The sequence below is a fragment of the Sardina pilchardus genome, chromosome 13 (assembly GCF_963854185.1).
Source record: "Sardina pilchardus chromosome 13, fSarPil1.1, whole genome shotgun sequence".
NCBI classification, from domain to species: Eukaryota; Metazoa; Chordata; class Actinopteri; order Clupeiformes; family Clupeidae; genus Sardina; species Sardina pilchardus.
The window spans coordinates 22859011-22878853 of NC_085006.1; the positions used below are offsets into that span (position 1 = coordinate 22859011).

The following is a 19843-nucleotide window of genomic DNA, read 5'->3' on the forward strand; positions in this document are numbered from 1 at the left end:
ACTTTCGTTATCATAAAAAATAGGCTACAATGTGAAACATATTTCATAAGTTCCTTTTGAGTCTCATCGGCTCCAAAATGAATGGGGTTTCCTTAGCATACAGACCATTCTTGAAAATGTTTTAGAACAAATAAATGTTTGATTTGATATTTGAGAAGACAAACACAGGTTTATTTCATTGAAAGCATGTTAAACTCTGATCTCAACACTACAGTCATGACAATTCAAAGCCAATTTGAAATCATTGTTATCGCACATTTAAATAACAGGTAAATGCTATGAATGTATCTCATCTGATTTGAGTGACAATAAATATGTTTGACTTATTGTGGGCTGAGCTGTAGCGGAATTTAGCAGAAACACTCAGAAAAGTAGGCCATAATTTACCTCTGTTGTTTCTATAACACCCCTAAAAATTTTAGTCTACCACAGACGAGTTCACCTTGCACATTCAGATTAAGAAAATGTATATTAATGTTACCTGAGATTAGAGCAAGGACAGCCATCGACATTTCCCTCCTTGATGAGAATCTCATGAAAAAGACATGTCTTCCTCTTTTTCAGTTCCTTTTAGCCTCTTTTAACCTGACCGCTGTCAAGGAAGTCATCAAAGCTATGTCAGCAAATTAATATGTGATGCGATCGGGAACCAAGGAGGGTTGAATCAAGGATTTTTGAGTGCACCATGAGATGGGTTATCGTAGATCACATTACAGTATGTTAACCTACAATCCATCCAATTATGTTTTTGACAACTGTTGGCTGACCAACAGTAGGGGTGAGATAAGGTAAATTGGGACATCAGGTAAAATGGGACGAAGTTGATTTTAGACCTTTATCTCTTTAAATATTAGCTGCCAATCAGAAAACATGTCACTATATTGTCACTACATATGTCATTTACCAAATAAAATCATTTTGATTGGTCTAAATATCAAAAATGGGAGGTGCCAAGATTAAACACATCAGTGGACCCAATAATTGCAAGGAAAGCCCCATGGCAAGCCGATTCTGTCTTAATGATCATAAGGATATTGTAGTTGAAACAAAAACAATATTATACAAAACTCTCATGAAATGTATGTTATTTCATGAGAGGTTTAAATTAATATCAAAACTTTTGGGCTGTGTCCTTTACTTTTTTAAGGAAAATGAATTTTAGTGACTTTGGTGTGCATCAGGCAAATTGGGACAAAAAAATCAGCTAAAATGGGACACTTTTACATTACATTTGCCATTAGCGTTAAGGTGTTAGCATATTAGCCGCATATTAGCCTTTTCACACTCAAAGTAGGCCCATACACTCACACACACTTACACACACTTGCACGCTTGTGCTTGTGCACACACGCACCCACACACACACACACACATCTGAACACTATCATTAAATGATTAAAAAATACAAATAAACATTGTCATTATTCTACAATTTGTTGCACATTTTTCAATTCTAAACTGACTGTCCCATTTTACCTGACCGAGTGTCCCATTTTACCTGAACACTTTCTTGGTCTGAGGTATGGTGTCTTGTGGTCTTTGAAGGTTAATATCTTTCAAAAATATTATATTTGGAAGCATATTTTCTGCACAGAAATGTTGCTAAGACTCATATGAAGTGATAAAAGTCTTCACTTTCACCCTGTTTGGCATTTTAAATAGTTTTATTTGTGATCTACCAAAAAGTGTCCCAATTTACCTTCTCACCCATTCCCAACAGTACCAACAGTAATTCTCACAATAAATAAACGATAGAGAAAAAGATAGAAGGGCCCCAATTTAGCAATGTTTCTCAGGTGGAAATAGGCTGTCTGAGTGACTTTACTGATATGGGGCTTGAAGCTTACAGTAGCTCCACATCTAAGGTAACCACCACGGCCTTTGGCTTGACCTGGTGTGGTTCCCAACATTACTAAGAACGATGTCTCGCTTTGATTTTGTTCCAACCAAAAGTGCCTCTGTTTTGTCATCATTTAGTTTTAAAAAAAGTTTGCTCATCCACTGACTAATGGAGGTTATGCATGTGATGAGGGAGCAAAGGCAATCTGGATTAGTTAGCTCCACGCCAATATATCATTGGGTATATCATCTGCATAGCTGTGGAAGTTTACATTATGCTGCCTTTGACAGTGAGAGACATGATCATAGCTGTGCAAGTTTACATTATGCTGCCTTTGACAGTGAGAGACATGATCATAGCTGTGGAAGTTTATACTATGCTGCCTTTGACAGTGAGAGACATGATCATAGCTGTGGAAGTTTACACTATGCTGCCTTTGACAGTGAGAGACATGATCATAGCTGTGGAAGTTTATACTATGCTGCCTTTGACAGTGAGAGACATGATCATAGCTGTGGAAGTTTATACTATGCTGCCTTTGACAGTGAGAGACATGATCATAGCTGTGGAAGTTTATACTATGCTGCCTTTGACAGTGAGAGACATGATCATAGCTGTGGAAGTTTATACTATGCTGCCTTTGACAGTGAGAGACATGATCAATGTGCACTGAGGTCCTCCCCACATTGACCCCAGCAGTCAGGGGAAATTGTTTTCTGAGAAAACAGAACAGAAAGTAACAAGACCACACAAGTGGTAAAAAAGGAAAAACAAAAACCTCTAGCCATGAACAGCAAGAATGTATGGTCATATACAGAGATTAACTGCCATCTAGAGTTACCCTGGCTAGCGCCTACCACTTCTCAAATGAGACGTGGTCTGGCAACCAGACGTTCATTTTCTCGTATTTTAAAAAATGCCCAGATCAGTTCATTGGGCGCCACAGATGTCTATCAAATGCGTCTGTGCATAGCTCATCATGGTCTTGCTTTCCCCCATTCTGTGATTGGTCCCCTATCTCAGTCAAACATTAGGGCGGTAGTTTCCAGACTGCCTTAGCAGCGTGAATGAAATCACTGCGTAAGGCAGGATGGGAACACCCAGGCTAACCTAGAGTTAAAACCAAAGATAAAAATATGACTGAAAAAGACACAGCAAATGAAAAAAGAACTGTGAAGTCTGCACTTACAGTATCTCTTCTTCCAAGAATTGATAATGCAGATCTTATGCAGATGATGATCATTTATTTTCATTTCTTTTGCATCAATTAATAAAAAAGCACCAATGTCCTTTCCATTCCACCATTGTCCTTATGGGCAGCCGTAGTGTACTGATTAGCGCTTCGGGCTTGTAACCGGAGGGTTGCCGGTTCGATCCCCGACCAGTCCACCACGGCTGAAGTACCCTTGAGCAAGGCACCTAACCCCTCACTGCTCCCCGAGCGCTGCTGGTTGGGCAGGCAGCTCACTGCTCTGGGTTAGTGTGTGATTCACCTCACTGTGTATGTGCTGTGTGTGTTAACTAATTCGGTTAAATTGGGTTAAATGCAGAGCAACGAATTTCCCTCACGGGATCAAAAAAGTATTCTATTCTATTCCATTAATAAAAAAACATCAATGTCCTTTCCGTGATAACCTCATGTGTAAAATGTGTTGGATGAATATATCAAAACAGGGTCAGGGGAGGGCCACAAGTGAACTGGTCTTGGGACAGGGATACTGACAGAACAACTTTTACAGTACATCCACAACATGTACGAGACCCTTCTCAGTTATAGTTGATAGACGTCAAGCTCTTTATAGTTGTTGTCCACGGCAGTTGGGCCATTCAGCTCTTCTACATTCACATTGTTTTCTTTTGGGTCTTCGTAGATATATATGTTCTCAATTTCATCACGTGAACCACCCGGTTCATTGTGAAATCCATATGTGTTTGCAGAACCTGTTCAAATGGGAGTGTTGCAGACCAAAACAACTGGTTTAGGCATTGCAGGCGTTACATTATAATGGGCAAGAATTTCAATACACTACATGTAGGATAAGTACTACTCATAGAGCTATTTAATTAGATGATTTCTAACTCACTGTGTGCAAGAGTGTTCGTCTGAATTTTGGGCATGTCTGTGTCATTCAAACACTTTTTCTTCACCAAGTAGAGGATGGCAGGGATAATCAAAAGTAGAAACGACCCTGAAATCACTCCAGATGCAATGATGGGAGCCAGGGATGCTAGAAGGGAACAGAAAGTTACAGTAAGAGTTAACAACAAACAAACAAGCAAACAAACAAACAAACAAATAATACTGCGGTTCTGGATGTTTACCTCTTATGATGACTGTCAGTGGTGCTGTCTGTGTTGACTTGAAGGTACGGCTGGACACAGTGACCTCATAGACACAGCTGTAGTTGCCCTGGTGGGAGTAGTCTGCCTCAGGAATGTAGAAGGAGGCTGAGTGGTTGACGGCGAGCTGAGTCCTGGTCCTGTTAGACCCATCAAAGATGAGGTGGAAGGAGCCTCCTTGGTGCTGTGGCTCAGTAGAGCAGATGAGGGAGAGGCTGTGGCCCCTGGTCACCTCTGGCCCCTGAGGACCCCAGAACAGCCCTCCATCTGGGGCACTGAGAGAGATGTTGGGCTGCACAAGCACCACTGGGGAGGGAGGCAGTTTATCAGTGGAGGGTTAATATGAGATGACACGTGACTAAGAGCTAGAATGGCTCTTTATACGTCAATGATACATTGACAATTTCCTCAAGAAGCTCTTGTAAATATTGAACAGTTAGAAAGTGAAGCAGCTGATACACACCTCTCGCATTTCAATGCGTGCACTCAATGGCCCTGGTGTGCGGCGCTACTTTGATAGCACTTAGCTATAGTATAGCCCAGTTCAATCATTAGGCGACCAAACACCTCCATGTTTTCTCTATTAAAATGTAGTTACATGAAAGTATGGTGAGACTCCAAAGTGAAACTGAAAATCCAAGAGTCATGATATTACTGTGTCGAGTCAAAGTGCTCCCAAGGGCTATTCCGCCATACAGTATAGTTATGCTTCTAACCTGCTTAGAAAAGCACCAAGTTTTATTCTGTCTCACCATACATGATCGTGTAACTACTTGTGTAACTGTATTTAAATAGATAAAACATGGAGGTGTTTGGTCGCTTCTAACTTCATCTCTGTTTGGATCCTAATGAATGAAGTAGGCTAGCTAAGTGCTATCAAAGTAGCACCGCGCGCCAGAGACATTGATTTCACGCATTGAAACGCGAAAGGTATGTGTCAACGTAGTTTAATATGTTCCTTTAACCCTTTAAAACTAAATATGTCCATAATATGATATATAATCACATTACCTACTACAGAAAGTCTGACAGTGTCACTTTGGGGGGATGTGAATCCATGTGTGGAAACCATTGTTCGATACTGGCAGTAGTAGACTCCTTCATGGATAAAGTCCACTTGAGGAATGGTGAAGAGGACCGAGGTTCCATTTGCTCTCATTCTCTCTGTAAATGACCCAGAGCGTTGCTGTAGGGTAAATGTATCGCCCAGGTGCTGTGAAGGGATGGAGCATCTCATCTGGGCAGACTGACCCCAAGAAACCTCTTGGCTGGTTTCCAATGTAAGACTTGGCTTCTGTACTTCAACTGGAAAATAAATTAGGGTGAGATTCAACAAACAAACAAAAAAAACTAGAGGGGCACTTGGAGAGTGCAGACCTCTGCTACTCTCTATGACTACTAGTACTGCTTCTGTAGTACAACTGCAAAAGAAGTGGAGAGCAGAGTGCAAAGAAAGTAATTACTGCCCACTATCAAATTGCTTAGCTTTTTCTAAAGACAAATATGTGTGTGTGTGTGTGTGTGTGTGTGTGTGTGTGTGTGTGTGTGTGTGTGTGTGTGTGTGTGTGTGTGTGTGCGTGTGTGTGCGTGTGTGTGTGTGTGTGTGTGCATAGGTCTATTAGCTGGTTTGAAAACAATGAGAATGAAACCAGCTAATAGGCTAACTGAAATAAAACCATGCCAATCTCTTGGTATGGTGAAGGGTATGTGTTGATTTATTTTAATCCCAAAGGCCAAGGGGACTTTATAAGGGTGCATAGTGTCCTGGATACATGAAATAACTGCCATTTAAAAAATAAAACAAATACAAATCTCAAATCTGCTAGCCTCAATGGGAATTTTAACTCATAGGTTAACATAGGCGTTCCAATACTTATGACCCCTGTATTTTAAGGAAAACATTTATTTATTTACAATACATTATTCATTCACAAAGAAAATTGATGTCCTTAAAGGGACACTTCACCGATTAGCAATAAGCTTCGTATCTTTAGTCATGTTTTTGAATGGTTGTGCATCATTTCCTCACTTTGCCTTGAGATGGGAGAAATACGGATTTCAATGTTGGACTTCCTGCTTTCAATGATGTAGAAATCATCATTTTACATCATTGAAACCAGGAAGTCCTATTCATGGGTTTCATTGAAATCCGTATTCCTCCCATCTCAGGGCAAACTTTCCAGTCGCAGATATTTAACATGTTTAATATTTACGATTATTGACGCTGCCGCTGAACGTTTTCCGGGGCAATTGTCGGGAGAATTTTGACTTTTAACACACCACACACACACTACAAGAGCACATCTTAAGAGCTTAAGATAATCAGCCCGATTATCGTTATGTGTGTACCCCCCTTAAGCTAACAGCTCTTTACTCACCTACAGTGATGCTAATGGGATTGCTATGAGTAGATAGCGGAGAGAAGGAGGAGTAGGCACATGTGTAATTGCCCTGGTGAGAGGAGTCCACATTATTCAGATAAAAAATAACACTCGACCTGTAGGAATCAATATTCTGTGATTTCACTTTAACTCCATTTCTGTATAGAAGTAAGTTGGCAGCACACTGGTCTGTACTCCTGATGCATCTGAACTGAAGAGTTTCTCCAGCTGAGACTGTTGAGTATAAGTTCCTGAGCATGATGAAGGGATCTGGAAATGGAAAAGAGAGTTGTATACAATTGGAGAGATTGACCTCTCTGGTTATATCAACATTTCAATATAAGTTCACTCACTTTCATCAGTACAAACCACCCCTGAATCCTCATAATGGCCACAGTGTTGTTTGGTATTGTAGGAGCACTGAGTCAGAGATTGCTCAGTACCAGAACATCCAACATCAACCATCTCAATACTGTCTTTGCCTGCATGAAAGAAGGCTTTTCCAGGGGCACAAACAGCAGTGCCACACCCCAGCTGTCTGCACACCACCTCAGCATCTCTTATGTCCCAACCATTATCACACACAGTGCCCCACCGGTTATGGAGATACACCTCCACTCGACCTGAGCACCGACTGTCCCCATTCACCAGCCTGATCTGATCAGTGACTACAAAGAAACACAACAGACACAACGCTCACAGCCAATGCCTAACTATCAAATGCCATTAGAACATCATGGTGGATGGATATCTTAATGGTTGGATGGTTACTGTGCAAGTTTAGATGAGAAATGTTTACATTTTTGTTTCAATACAGTATAGGCTAATGCAATGCTGAGAATGATTGAAAATAGCTTTTGAGTTTGTGTGATCATTGGGGAGGTACTTCACTTACCAGCTGCTGAGGGGACACTGAGAGAAAGAACTACAGAAGGAGAAACAATCCAAGAGGTGTTGTATGTCAAAATCCAACGTGACATTTGTTGTGAATATATGACAACAGCGATACACAATTATTCACAACTGCCACAAGCACCTCACAAGTGGCACATAAATATAAAGTCTGATTTAAATTTGTAATGACTGTCACATTTCACATAAGTTCACATAATCCTTATTTCAACTGACACGCATTGTTGTCCTATGGCCATACATCATGTTCTCATAATTGAGTGGTGTCCACAATTCAAACATAATATACTGTATTGCCACATGCACAAGAATGTTGGTAATGATTGTTTACAGAATGTAGACTATACTGTAGGTAAAAAATCTGACTTTCACTTGCATTGGAGTAATGTTGAAGTGTATTGGAGTGTATCTACAGTATTAGTAAATAAAGGAAATATTATTTGTCCACCTCTGAATATATTCATAATGTGGAGGAATTCCTTCACTTTACATAAAGAAGAGTAATTAGTTTAATTTTACCTGAGACTAGAGCGAGAACAGCCATCGACATATCCTTGTCTGATGAGAATTTCGTCTTCCTCTTTCTCATTTCGATTTAGCCTCTTTTAGTAAGTTGTCAAAGCCATGTCAGTACATTAATATCTCAACATACAAACTACAAACATAATTGAATAGTTCATGCATTACATGATTTAAAATAACTGTCTTTTATGTGAAGAGAGACAGACTTCACTTACCAGCTATTGAAGTAACACAGAGAGAAAATACTGTGAAGAGAGAATCAGATAAAGATGTGTTTAATTAATGTAAAAATGTGCTAACACATTACTACAGATACATACTGTATCCCCTCACAAGGACACATATATTGATAGGGTCATTGTCATTTGTATCAGCTGTCATAAAGGCCTCTTTGGTCAATAACAACGACAAGTTGAAGTTACTGTACATCCCTGTTGGACTGTCTCTTCTGGGTTTACACAGGTTGATATGACAACTGCCCAAATTGGCTTTAACAAAAGTGTTTCCAGCATATGACGCCTTTGAGGAAGGACAAGCTAACATTGTGACTGATTGCACCACCGACACCACGTGGTGACTGATTACACAACACAATGGACTAGATAAGGACCACCCTACTATATAGTATCTGCACAACTAATTCAACTAACTAATTAATTAATATAACTAACTAACTATTTAAAAAATGGCACAACAAGATTCTCCAATATGATCACAACAACACAGAGCTCTGCTAGGCCCTGGACAGCATGCAGACATCCACCCTAACCACTGTTACCCTAACCATCACAATTTGACTCCAGCACAGGCCCAGTTCCCTACCCAACCCAAGTCCTGCCCTGGGCCCCAGGCTTCCTGCAAGCAAACACCCACCCACACCTCAGACCTAACCCATGTGACTCACTCTCAACATTTCAGATATTCTGTTTGTCCATTTGACATACGGATTAAAAACAGATATTTCCATGACTACATTGAGAATAATGCAATTATCATTGTCACATACAAGTATCTTAATTTATCTTAATTCCCAGGTCGCTAAAAAAAAAAAAAAAAAAAAACTTGATGCAATTGATGTCGCGCATGATGTAAAGTTTTACAATATGGAAGTATTCAGAGATTCAGTATTAAGAGATCCAGCTTGGTTTACAGCAAAACTGGATTCAGCAGAAAAATATGCCACACTGAAAGAGTGTTTCCCAACTTTTGCTCAAAGATGACCGAGGGTGACACATTAGGCTATCTGACTACTACAACAACTAGCCTACGCAAGCGATTGGAAACACACCGATGTCATACTCACGAATATATCAATGACAAGGAACACAAGAGAAAACGAGGGCTGAGAGGAGTGAGCCAAAGACTCGGGAAGAGGAAAAGGAAAGAGGAAGAGGAAAACACAAGTTCAACTTCCAGCTATCTCTCAAATTGTTAAAGAGAAAAGCAGACAAGTTGCGAGCACACACACACACTCGTTACCTGCATAAATACAGGGAAGCCATGTGTCCTACCTTCTCTGAGGCTTTCTTAATGATTATCGTGCCTGATTCCGAAGTTTGTTCTGACGGATGTAGGCAATCGCTTTTTTTTTGGATGTACAGTAGTATTGTACGCTTGGACCATGGAGGGGGCGTGTGCGTCATGCTATGCCAGATGGTGAAAACAGCTGTGGGAAGAAAACATGTCTGCACTCCTGATATTTAACTTTTATCAGTTACAATGCTTCCCCGTGAATTCCCACACACATTGCTGACTGTCGCCATAGATTTTGCATACAGACAGATATACATCTTTGATATTTGGGAGCACAAATGTACAGCTTTATTTTATTGAAAGCATTTAAAGCATTTAGTTAAACTAAGAGGGAAAAGCACAGCGACTTTCCATATACTGCATGCATTATCGAGGGATAAAACATGAACATGTTAATTAATAAGCTACTGTATGTCAACCTACAAACCCTATAGGGCAGGCCTATGAATAAAAAAAGAACAACAAACAATTTCATATATATCCATCCAATAATATCCATATTTTCTCTTTTCACAACTGTTGGCTAACTGATTACAATATTTCTCGAAGTAATTTTCTAAATAAATATACATCAAAAACATTGACATAAATGATCTACAAGTAAGCCTCTTAAACCAAGGATTGTAGATCTCTTTTTAAATGTAAAACATTCTATGATGGAAAAGAAATGCATTCACTTTCAAAGGAACACCTAAAGGAACGCTATATGCAACAATTTTGTCACGTTTTGAGGAATGGTTTTATCAGGAAAGTCAGAAAAGTGTGATTTTGTGTTTGTATCATCTTGAAATGGCACAGCAAAGCTGTGATATTAAATATTAAATGAGCTTCCTCTTCCTTTGCCTCTTCAGGACTTTCCTCTGAGGTTATACAGGTCATCTATAGAAAAACTGCTGCACAGGTCCTAGTCGAAAAACTGCTGCACAGGTAGGCCTACTCCATAATCACTGCTGCACAGGCTGTGGAGGGTGAGGGAGAATAGGTGGCCCTGCAGGCTGAGAAGATGACAAAGGTATTGTGGAGGGTGATCACTGCAGGAGCAGGATTTATTAATTTATCATTTTGCCATCTCACTACACACATACTGTGAGCATGGACTGGACGGTCGCACAACTGACCACCTGACAAAGAATCACAGGCAGAGCAGGGTACTAGAATTAGCCTAGAAATCTAGATGCCCCCCGGAGTAGTCTAGCAACTCTCAGTTGACTTGGGAACTGGCCGGGCCAATCACATCGCGTGTAGAGTCGGTAGGCGGACTTAGCATAATGATGACTGACATGCGTCAAGTTGCGACCATTACGCATCCTGAAAACAAGAAGATGATTCGTTTAGCGCTATCCAATTGCGTGGAGAGGGAATTTGAAAGACAACTGTTTATCCCACCCCTCCGATTGAGCCCTGCTAGTAGAGTCCCCAGACCCTACTGTACATCTTCTGTGGATCTGGCTAGTCAGGCTATACTAGAATCAGAAAGGAGAACATGTGGGAATCAAAACAAGCACAATCAAAGTTCTAGCAATAGCACTGAGACAATAGGGAAGGAAATGCATACATTATCACTCTATTTAGATGGTGATGTATGATCCGTCAGTCATTATCGGAAAAAAAGTCCCAACAGGGCGACCTAGTGAAGAGGCCTTGATTCATTCTGAAGGGACTTATTTTCCGATAATGACCAGTGGACAATACATATTCCACTTATTATTCGGTAGTGATGGGGACGAGATCGCATATGTCGAGACTAAGTTGAGACATAGTCTTTGAAGAGGCAAGACTGAATACGAAGAAGTAGGAAGCGTGAAGATAAGAAGGAAGGACTGAGTGGTGGTCATGTTTTGTACCGCTTTGCGGTATATAGTTTACCAGACACCAGCTCTTCTTGGCTTGATAATAGTGATGGAATGTGCAATGAAAGGAGAATGTCACTATGTCTTTTTTGATATTACAGTTTTATTGAAGTGCTTATAAACAAATATTCCGATTTCAGATGGACAGAAGATACAAGCAGACCTGAGCTGAGTTTGTGTGTGTGTGTGTGTATGTCTCAATCAGTCCACTAGGCGGAGCTGTATCTTGAGGTGTCTAAGAACTGTACAGAGAGATATGCTGGATATGGCTCTGAGGTGTCTGATGAATATTGTGTTTATACATACAGTACTGTGTGTTTATGTGCCTGTTCCACTACTGAACCTGTCCTTTTCAGATGGCCCACCAGGTGTGTGTGTGTGTGTGTGTGTGTGTGTGTGTGCCTCTCTCTCTCTGTATCTTGTGTGTGTGTGTGTGTGTGTGTGTGCCTCTCTCTCTGTGTATCTTGTGTGTGTGTGTGTGTGTGTGTGTGTGTTTGTGTGTGTGTGTGGAAGCCTGGGTCATGTGCATAAACTTGCTCTGCGGGGGTTACAACTGGATGGGTTATGCAAACCAAGTGCAAAGAGACTTACAAAGTACTGCTCAATCTCTGCTATATTAGGTCGTTTGTCCATTTGGAGACGAAGATGTCATATCTACCCATAGATAGTAGTAAGTACCATGTTTGATTGCATTTTGCACAAACCTACAGCATATTTCCATTACTGTTTGGATCTGTAATTCCTCCCTTGTGTTGAGATCCAAATAAAAGTATTAAAATGTGTGCTCACACCCAGTGCTAGAATCACAGACCACAAGTACTCTCCCTCTCTCACACACACACATGTTACAGTAGTGAGTAGTTGGAAGTATTTTACAGAGAAGATATATCTAAAATATACATCCATCCATCATGTACATAAAATGTGCATCTATAATTCCAGTAAAAACAAGCTCACAGGCTTGTAAAGTGCTCTGGCCCATTTTTCTGATATCAGATCAAAATTGAAACTTTCGAATTACAAAACATCTTATCACTTCTGCACATCATTAAAGCAGTTAAAATGCACTACACTGGTTCCCTGCTAAATAGTCCTACCTAAGCAAATTGGCCTTATTTCATTGCTTGTGCCATAATTACATGCAAATGTGTTGTCATAATTAGTTGTCGTATTCTGTGTCTAGACAGACAGGAACTTCAGGATGCACAGAAAGATGTACAGCGCAAAGCTCATCATGTATATCATATACTGTATATAGGTACAGTATTTTTTTAATTTGCACTTTGCTGTAAAAGTATTTGTTTTCTTTATACCATCACAATGTCCGTAGACAGAAAAAAGCTTTGAAACATGTCCACTGTCTTGCAATCAACCCCCTCCACACACGATAATGTGTAACTTTGTACAGTTTTCTGGCTCTGTGCCCAGTCAGAAGGGAACAGAGAAAAGAGAAAGAGGAAGACGATCTGAGGAAGCTTCAACTGCTGTCCTCTTTTGGCCTCAGAAGTAGCAGAAGTGAACCCTGTTGGCCTGGTCTCCTCCCATGAAGGGCCGTTGCAGAGGGTTCAGTGGTGATAAGTAACTATTGTGTTATTCTTATTGAATAGTTGTATTGAAACAGACAAAACAATATTCCATGTTTGCTGCAAATCATGAAATTTGCAAGATACTGTAACGAGATTCACTGTCACCAATTAGCGTGAAGCATGAACCAATTCGACTACAATATCCATGGATGTAGCCTAATATTTTACAATGCTTTATTAGTCTTTTCTTTTCTATTTCATAGCTAATTACCGTATTTTTGCTTTGATTCAAATAAACCTATGTTGTGATTGTACTGTAGTGTTTTGCATAAATATATTACAAACTTTGTTAAATGATTCCAATGTGTGTAGTATTCTCTCTACTACGGCAGCACTTTTAGAGAGATGTATGTACTGTACTGTACATGTACCATGAAGAAACCTGTATCACCTATTTTGTTCTACAATATCTAATGATTGTACGAACAATGACACAGTGAAACTATCGGTTGCTTGTGTGCAGGTGATCTATAGTTATGTTTCAGTGGTATTTCACAGTACATTTGTTTTTTGAACCAATGATTGTGCAAGTGCAAGATTTCTTTGAAGATGTGAAGGCACAATCCAATGTTTTGAACATTAGACGGCCTGTGTTACAAGTGATAACCGTTTTGAGTTTTGTATCTAGAGTTTTGAAAAATTACATCAAGGTTCTGAAAATAGTAGCAAAGTGATTGTAAAAAACTGTAATATCAAGTTGTGAATAACAAAAGTCCATGATATGATATTTTTTATTTATTCAGAAGGCACATGCACTTTATCAGTTACTGGAGTTCCTGGAAGAGATTGTTTTGACCACTGAGAAATATTGTGAAAGTTTTGCAGTTTTGCTGCCTCAGCATATCCTCTCTGAGATGGGCTGGGCTGAATCGGAAACACAGCACCAACGGCTGGACTTCTCCATTAGATACACTATATATACGGTACACACTCCATCTCACCATATTCACCATCCCACTCCACCACCGGCACCAGCCTACCAGGGTCAGCACAACAGACAGAAGACACACAAGCGCAGCTTGTCAGACCAGACCTCCATCATGGTAATGTAAAGTCGTTTATATTTGAGGAAAAGCTCAAGAATGTTCCCATGCTGTACTTTGACATCGGTGTTTGATTGTGTGCAACATTTTAATTTGGCTTTAGAGGGCTTATGTGTCAAAATAGAGTGCATACATTCTTAAATTTGTTAAGTTTATTTATCTATTTATTTGTCATTATTATTATTATTTATTTGCTTGATTTGGATTGAATATTTTGAATGCAATGCAATGTAATGCAATGTAGGTATGTATGTATGTATGTATGTATGTACAGTATGTATGTATGTATGTATGCACTTTATGATTGCACTGTCAGCACTTTTTGGTGTTATGTTATATGTGATGTAGGAGCCTGTTTGTCCAAGACAAATTTCCCTTGGGACACAATAAAGTCACAATAATCTTAATAGCTTATATAGGCCTGCAATGATTTTTGACTCTGTGTTTGACCCTTTTTGATGTGTTTGTGTGGATGGACTCTTTTCTGCATGATCTCTCTGGTGGTGTGTGTGTGTGCGTGCGCGCGTGTGTGCGTTTGTGCGTGTGTGTGTGTGTGTACTGGGTTTTGTCCGTTTGTCATGTTTGTGTTTCCTCTTTAGGTGCGTACTGGAGTCCTGAGTGCACTTGTCCTGCTCTCCCTGATCTCCTCAGGCCAGTCTGTTGAGGAGGTGGATCTGAAGACCCTGGCGAGAATCACTGGAGTCTTTCAGACCGAGTAAGCAAATGGAATTCCCATCATAGTCTGGCCATTTGCTTGAGCTTTAAACTAGATTCATTAATAGCAGAGTCTCTCATTTATTAGTCATTTTTTAAATTGCCTGACAGCCCTATTTTAAATCAAACGTTCATAAATAGTTAAAGAAGTAAAGTTATTGCGTGCGTCCAAAATGTATGATTGCCATGACTATCTCATGCAATCTATACGGTAACTATCTTGAAGGTGAATTCAGAAAGGAATTCCTGACTGGAAAATGCAGCATCAACATGGAACTTCACTGAGCACATTTGCACTTTTTGTTTCTCTAAGGTATCAACCATCTGGACAGACCGAGAGTGGCGATGGTGTCCAGTTTGCTTTGGCCATCAATGTCCCTGCAGACCAGTGTGGGGCCACATTCAGCCAGAACTTCCTCAGCCAAGAGAACGCAGGCACGGTCAAGCAACAGCTCACAGACAAAAATCTTTACCAGGGGCCACAGATGGTAGCTGCCACTCCAAAGGGCTCAAGTTCCACATCTAAGATCCACTCTGAGCGCGCTCTGCTCATGTGCGCGGGCTTCAACCAAGCTGTCACTCCTGTGAAGAACCTGCTGAACAAGGACAAAGGCGGCTGCGTGGTGTTCTACACCTACAACTCCCCGTGTCTGGAGTACTGCCTGAACCAAGCACGGGACGAGAACGAACGGAACCGGGAGACGGTCCAGAAAGAGAGGGCCGAGAAAAAGGGGAAAACGGCCAACGTGGCCCCCGCTGTGGCAAAGTGCATCCTGGACTCTCTCAGCACGCTCGCCAATCACAACGGCCCCAAGGCCTTCGTGTTCAGTCAGGTCTACAGGAAGGATAAAAACAACCCTGATCTGGCAGCTGCCCTGAAGAAGGTTGCAGAGCAGGTTCCTCTCTACAAGTGTACCACCAACTCCTGTGTCAAGTGTCTGAAGAATGATGAGATCGTTAATCAATGCCTGTCTTAAGAGATAAACATTGTAATTACTGTACGTTGAGATTTTCTTTTAATGTTAATGATTACAATCTTTGTGACTTGATTCATTAATACTTCCTAAATGCTAACTGCTGTAACAATTGTGTTTTGTAATCGTTTATTTTGCGGTAATACAAACCCCAGCAACAATTAAAGATGTTTGTGTTGTAAGATACATAACAGAGTGTTTGGATATGATAACTTGTGTGTGGACATGGAAGTCAGATGGTGAAATGGCAAGACAAAATATAAAGTCAAGGACTAGAAAATAATTTTGGCATGTGTTGGTGAAAAACGATTTGGAACAGTCTGTCTTGACATTCTGCTTCACTACCAGAAGATGGCAGTGCTGAGAGCCTAATGTTTCTCAGCATGTCCCCATATGCAGTCAGACCTACTCCTCTTTAACCACGTCCTTTAACCACCTCTTAAAAACCTATTCAGATTTTCCCAAGTCAGTGTACAGGTACAAGATATCTACAATAATACGACAGAGCATGAGTTAGCCTGATGTCAGTGTGTGAAGCACTGTCAGTTAGCCAGATGTCAATGAATCAGTGAGTCAGCTCGATATGCGTGTGTGAAGAAAAAATGAATTCATAGACATGCGTGAGTGAAAACTGAATCAGACAAGAAGTCCTTGGAATCACCAGAAGATGGCAGCACTTAGAGCCTATAGCTTGCCTCCATACTGTAAACAGTACAGTCAGATTCACTCCTGCTTAGCCACACAATACACATATGGCATTTTACATTAGGTCTTAAACTTGTTGAAGAATATTGTACACACTACATACGCTCATGATAATCAGAAAATATATCAAATGGTGAACTCATGTAGTAGCGGGAATGGGCCAATCAATCCAAGGCCAGATTCTCGGCACATGGTGGAATAAAGCTGTTCCTACTAATTCACAACATTACCCTCTGGTGGTAGCCTGGGTTTTCCCATACTGCCTTGCGCGGTGATTTCAATCCCGCTGCTAAGCCAGTCTGGAAACTAACGCCCTAATGTTCGCCTGATGTTGGCGAACCAATCACAGAACATCCAAGAAGTTTCCGTTGCCCTCTTGCGTCTACATTCGACGCCAAAGGATTTACGGCAGCCCTTAGCGTTGCATACGAACGAGTTGGGTGAGCTATGCGCATTTGATAGACATCCGTGGCGCCCAATGAACGGATCTGGGCATTTTTTCAAATACGAGAAAATGAACGTCTGGTTGCCAGACCACGTCTCATTTGAGAAGTGGGAGGCGTTAGCCAGGCTACTCTGGTGGACAAAATGTTTAGAAAAGTCTACTTACTGTAGATTCACAAATTAGTTTTCCCAAAAACTATGTCCCAACATACATGCAGAGAAAAATACGCAGTAAATAAAGTCCAAAAAGAGCAAGCTCAATGTAACCACAATGTTACCACAATGTTATAGGGGTGGACATTAGTATACAGTAAATGTGTCCTTGCTGCTTACAGTAAGTTTCTACCACTAATAATAATTCTAAGTCATCTCCAGTGTACATCACAGGTGTGAATTTCATGTCACACCTTGAATCAACAAGTCCAGTAAAGAGCCCTACATGGCATTTTTTTTATCAACCACAGATAATTTATCAGGATCTAATCATTGTGGGTGTTAAATGGTCTTTATTTCTACTCTACTATTTTACACTGTGTCAGAATGACAGAAGTGCTAAAACACACACACACACACACACACACACACACACACACACACACACACACACACACACACTCACACACAAGCTTGATTCTGTGTGAGTGTGTGTGTGTGTGTGTGTGTGTGTGTGTGTGTGTGTGTGTGTGCATGTGTGTGTCCTTCCTCTGAAATGCAGAGAGATATAGGATAAATACTTCACTCTAATTTCCTTTTTGACAATGAAATTACTGTAAAGTTTACAATAATCAGTTACATAATATCTATAATGTGCATAATATAGTATGTGTGTGTGTAGTAGTGGCAAATCAAAACATGGCCGTTCCATGTTGTGCCAGGGCAGCACAAGTGCTCGCAAACAAACGAGTACAGGTATGTAGGCTGTAGTCTAGACCATTCTGGATCATCTGGAGGGGTTTCACTCTGCAGGCTGGGAGTGAGACCTGTCAGGAGGGCATTACAGCAGTCAAGTCGTGAGACTATCGCCTGTACCAGGAGTTTGGTAGCATCTTGAGTCAAGCAAGTCCTGATTTTCCGAAGGTATAGAGTGCGAAACGGCACGACTAGGCTACCGAGGCTAACATGATCGGAGAAGGTTAGTTGGTTGTTGAGAACGACCTCTACATTTCTTGCAGCCCTGGTAGGTGCAACAGACAAGGAGTCAATTTTGATGCTGATGTCATGGTGTTTGGTAGGTTTGGCTGGGAGGACCAGCAGTTCAGTTTTCAACTGTCAGTTTTTGAGAGGTTTAGCTGGAGGTGGTGTGCCATGGAGAAATGTCTGAGAGGCAATCCGATATCCGTGTCGGGATCAAGGGCTCAGGAGCTTTGTGTCATCTGCGTAGCAGTGGTATGAGAGCCATTCGAACGGATAATCTGTACCAAGGAAGTGGTGTAGTGTAGCTAGAAATGGTGTAGTGTAGCTAGCAAAGAGATGGGGGCCAGCACTGACACACTATTCCTGTACCAGTTAAGCTTGACCTTGATCTTACAGTTTTTTCTGAATGCTTAAGCACTAATCGTGATTCTTGTAGCACAATTTCTAACACTATTAACACATATAGCAAAACCACTCACTGAGTTTGCAAAACAAAACGCACAAACACTGCTTTGAACTCAGTTTGCAATTTTATAACACACACTTTGCCAAACTGTAGGCACAATTCACTGCACAACACTCTTTTTGCGGGACTTAAACACAACTCACCTCTTACACTCAAATACCAAATTTCCAACACACTCCTAGCAAAATCATACACATGTATGGCTATCATTAACACTATTTTGCCAACTGTCTGGCACATTTTCACATGTGAAAACTGTTTTAGATCATTAGTTCACTTTGCAATCAGCCTAAGCAGTGTCAATAAGGCACAGGTAGATATCCGTGTGGAGTACAATGGAGGGAGCAGGAAGAGTGAGAATTAGAGGAGGCCTAGGAAGAGGATGTGGAGGTGAAGAAGTAGGAGAAAGAGGAGGAGGAAGAGGACGAGGAGGTGAAGGAGCGAGAGGGAGAGGACGACAAGGACAAGGAGCCTTGGACAGGAAGACATTGCATGTGATTTAGATGACATTTTGTGGCTGTACCCAGAGAGACGTCATGATGTAGACAGATTTTTTTTTTTTTTTTGTCTAATTTGTTTTGATGAGTGTGAACACCAATACTTGAAGTTTGGATTCCTATATGTTTACAGAACTATGACAAAAGTATGACCTCAAACTGACATACTGTAGCCTACCTTGTGCACAGAGAAAGCAAAAGCCAGATGTGTCTTGTATTCATACCATCAGTGTGTAGTTGACACATTGTGTGCTTAGTAAATGATGGCTTGTGTTTACTGTTTGATACAGAAACACCATTTTCACAAAGGTGTGGAGATTTACAGTAATCAAGCTGCGTTCGCTTTTGCAAGAGAACTACAATGTTTTGATCGTTTGGTGAAAGGTTTTGTTATTTGTGTGTAGAGTTCAGCAAAAATAGCCAATAGTTACAAAAAATGTGCTTACGTAAGCAATTAGAAAAAACTGTAATGTCAATTGTTAGATTTCTTTTATCATTTCAACCTGCGTATTAGTCTGGTCATGACAAGTTGTGTGTGTGTGTGTGTGTGTGTGTGCGTGTGCGTGTGCGTGTGTGTGTGCGTGTGTGTGTGTTAGCACTTCTGTCATTCTGACAGTGTGAAATAGCAGAGTAGAAATAAATACCATTTACTGTAACACCCACAATGAGTAGATCCTGATAAATTATCTGTGGTTGATAAGAAAAATGCCATGTAGGGCTCTTTACTGGACTTGTTGATTCAAGGTGTGACACGAAATTCATGTCATATGTCAATCAAGGTTGGATGTTTAACGGCAGTGTCTATCCGAGAGTTAGGCTGTTTCCTGTAAGGGGCAGGTCTGTAGAGCTGTATAAGTACTCCAGACTCAACTTCTCCTGCTAAGCATCAGCAGAGACAGCTC

General features: G+C 40.7%; 3 protein-coding genes across 3 annotated transcripts in view; 1 reads left to right on the top strand and 2 right to left on the bottom strand.

Annotated features, from left to right (window-relative positions):
• The window catches only part of LOC134099212 (uncharacterized), a 60806-nt gene extending 60300 nt beyond the window's left edge, over window positions 1-506 (bottom strand). The window contains exon 1 of the mRNA XM_062552003.1: window positions 482-506. Coding sequence (XP_062407987.1) covers window positions 482-506 — 25 coding nt within the window. The remainder of the gene's footprint in view (window positions 1-481) is intronic.
• A 2600-nt stretch (window positions 507-3106) lies between these two features.
• LOC134099213 (alpha-1B-glycoprotein-like) lies at window positions 3107-8062 on the bottom strand. The gene is made up of 8 exons (XM_062552004.1): window positions 7993-8062; window positions 7457-7486; window positions 6915-7229; window positions 6559-6831; window positions 5192-5485; window positions 4163-4486; window positions 3925-4068; window positions 3107-3781 (listed from the first exon to the last, which is right to left on the bottom strand). The coding sequence occupies exons 1-8, from the start codon at window positions 8060-8062 to the stop codon at window positions 3612-3614; spliced, it is 1620 nt and encodes a 539-aa protein (XP_062407988.1). The 3' UTR covers window positions 3107-3611.
• A 5799-nt stretch (window positions 8063-13861) lies between these two features.
• LOC134099935 (uncharacterized) lies at window positions 13862-15886 on the top strand. Its single transcript, XM_062552971.1, has 3 exons — window positions 13862-14007; window positions 14607-14722; window positions 15035-15886. The coding sequence occupies exons 1-3, from the start codon at window positions 14005-14007 to the stop codon at window positions 15696-15698; spliced, it is 783 nt and encodes a 260-aa protein (XP_062408955.1). The 5' UTR covers window positions 13862-14004; the 3' UTR covers window positions 15699-15886.
• The last annotated feature ends 3957 nt before the right edge of the window (window positions 15887-19843 follow it).

Bases quoted from the DNA above. Each gene is read 5' to 3' on its own strand.
- LOC134099213 (XM_062552004.1), bottom strand. From the start codon at position 8,062: ATGAGAAAGAGGAAGACGAAATTCTCATCAGACAAGGATATGTCGATG. The intron at 7,487-7,992 runs GTAAAATTAAAC...CTCCTTCTGTAG, and splicing joins TGTTCTCGCTCTAGTCTCAG to TTCTTTCTCTCAGTGTCCCC. The intron at 3,782-3,924 runs GTGAGTTAGAAA...CCATTTGAACAG, and splicing joins GACGAACACTCTTGCACACA to GTTCTGCAAACACATATGGA.
- LOC134099935 (XM_062552971.1), top strand. The intron at 14,723-15,034 runs GTAAGCAAATGG...TGTTTCTCTAAG, and splicing joins ACTGGAGTCTTTCAGACCGA to GTATCAACCATCTGGACAGA.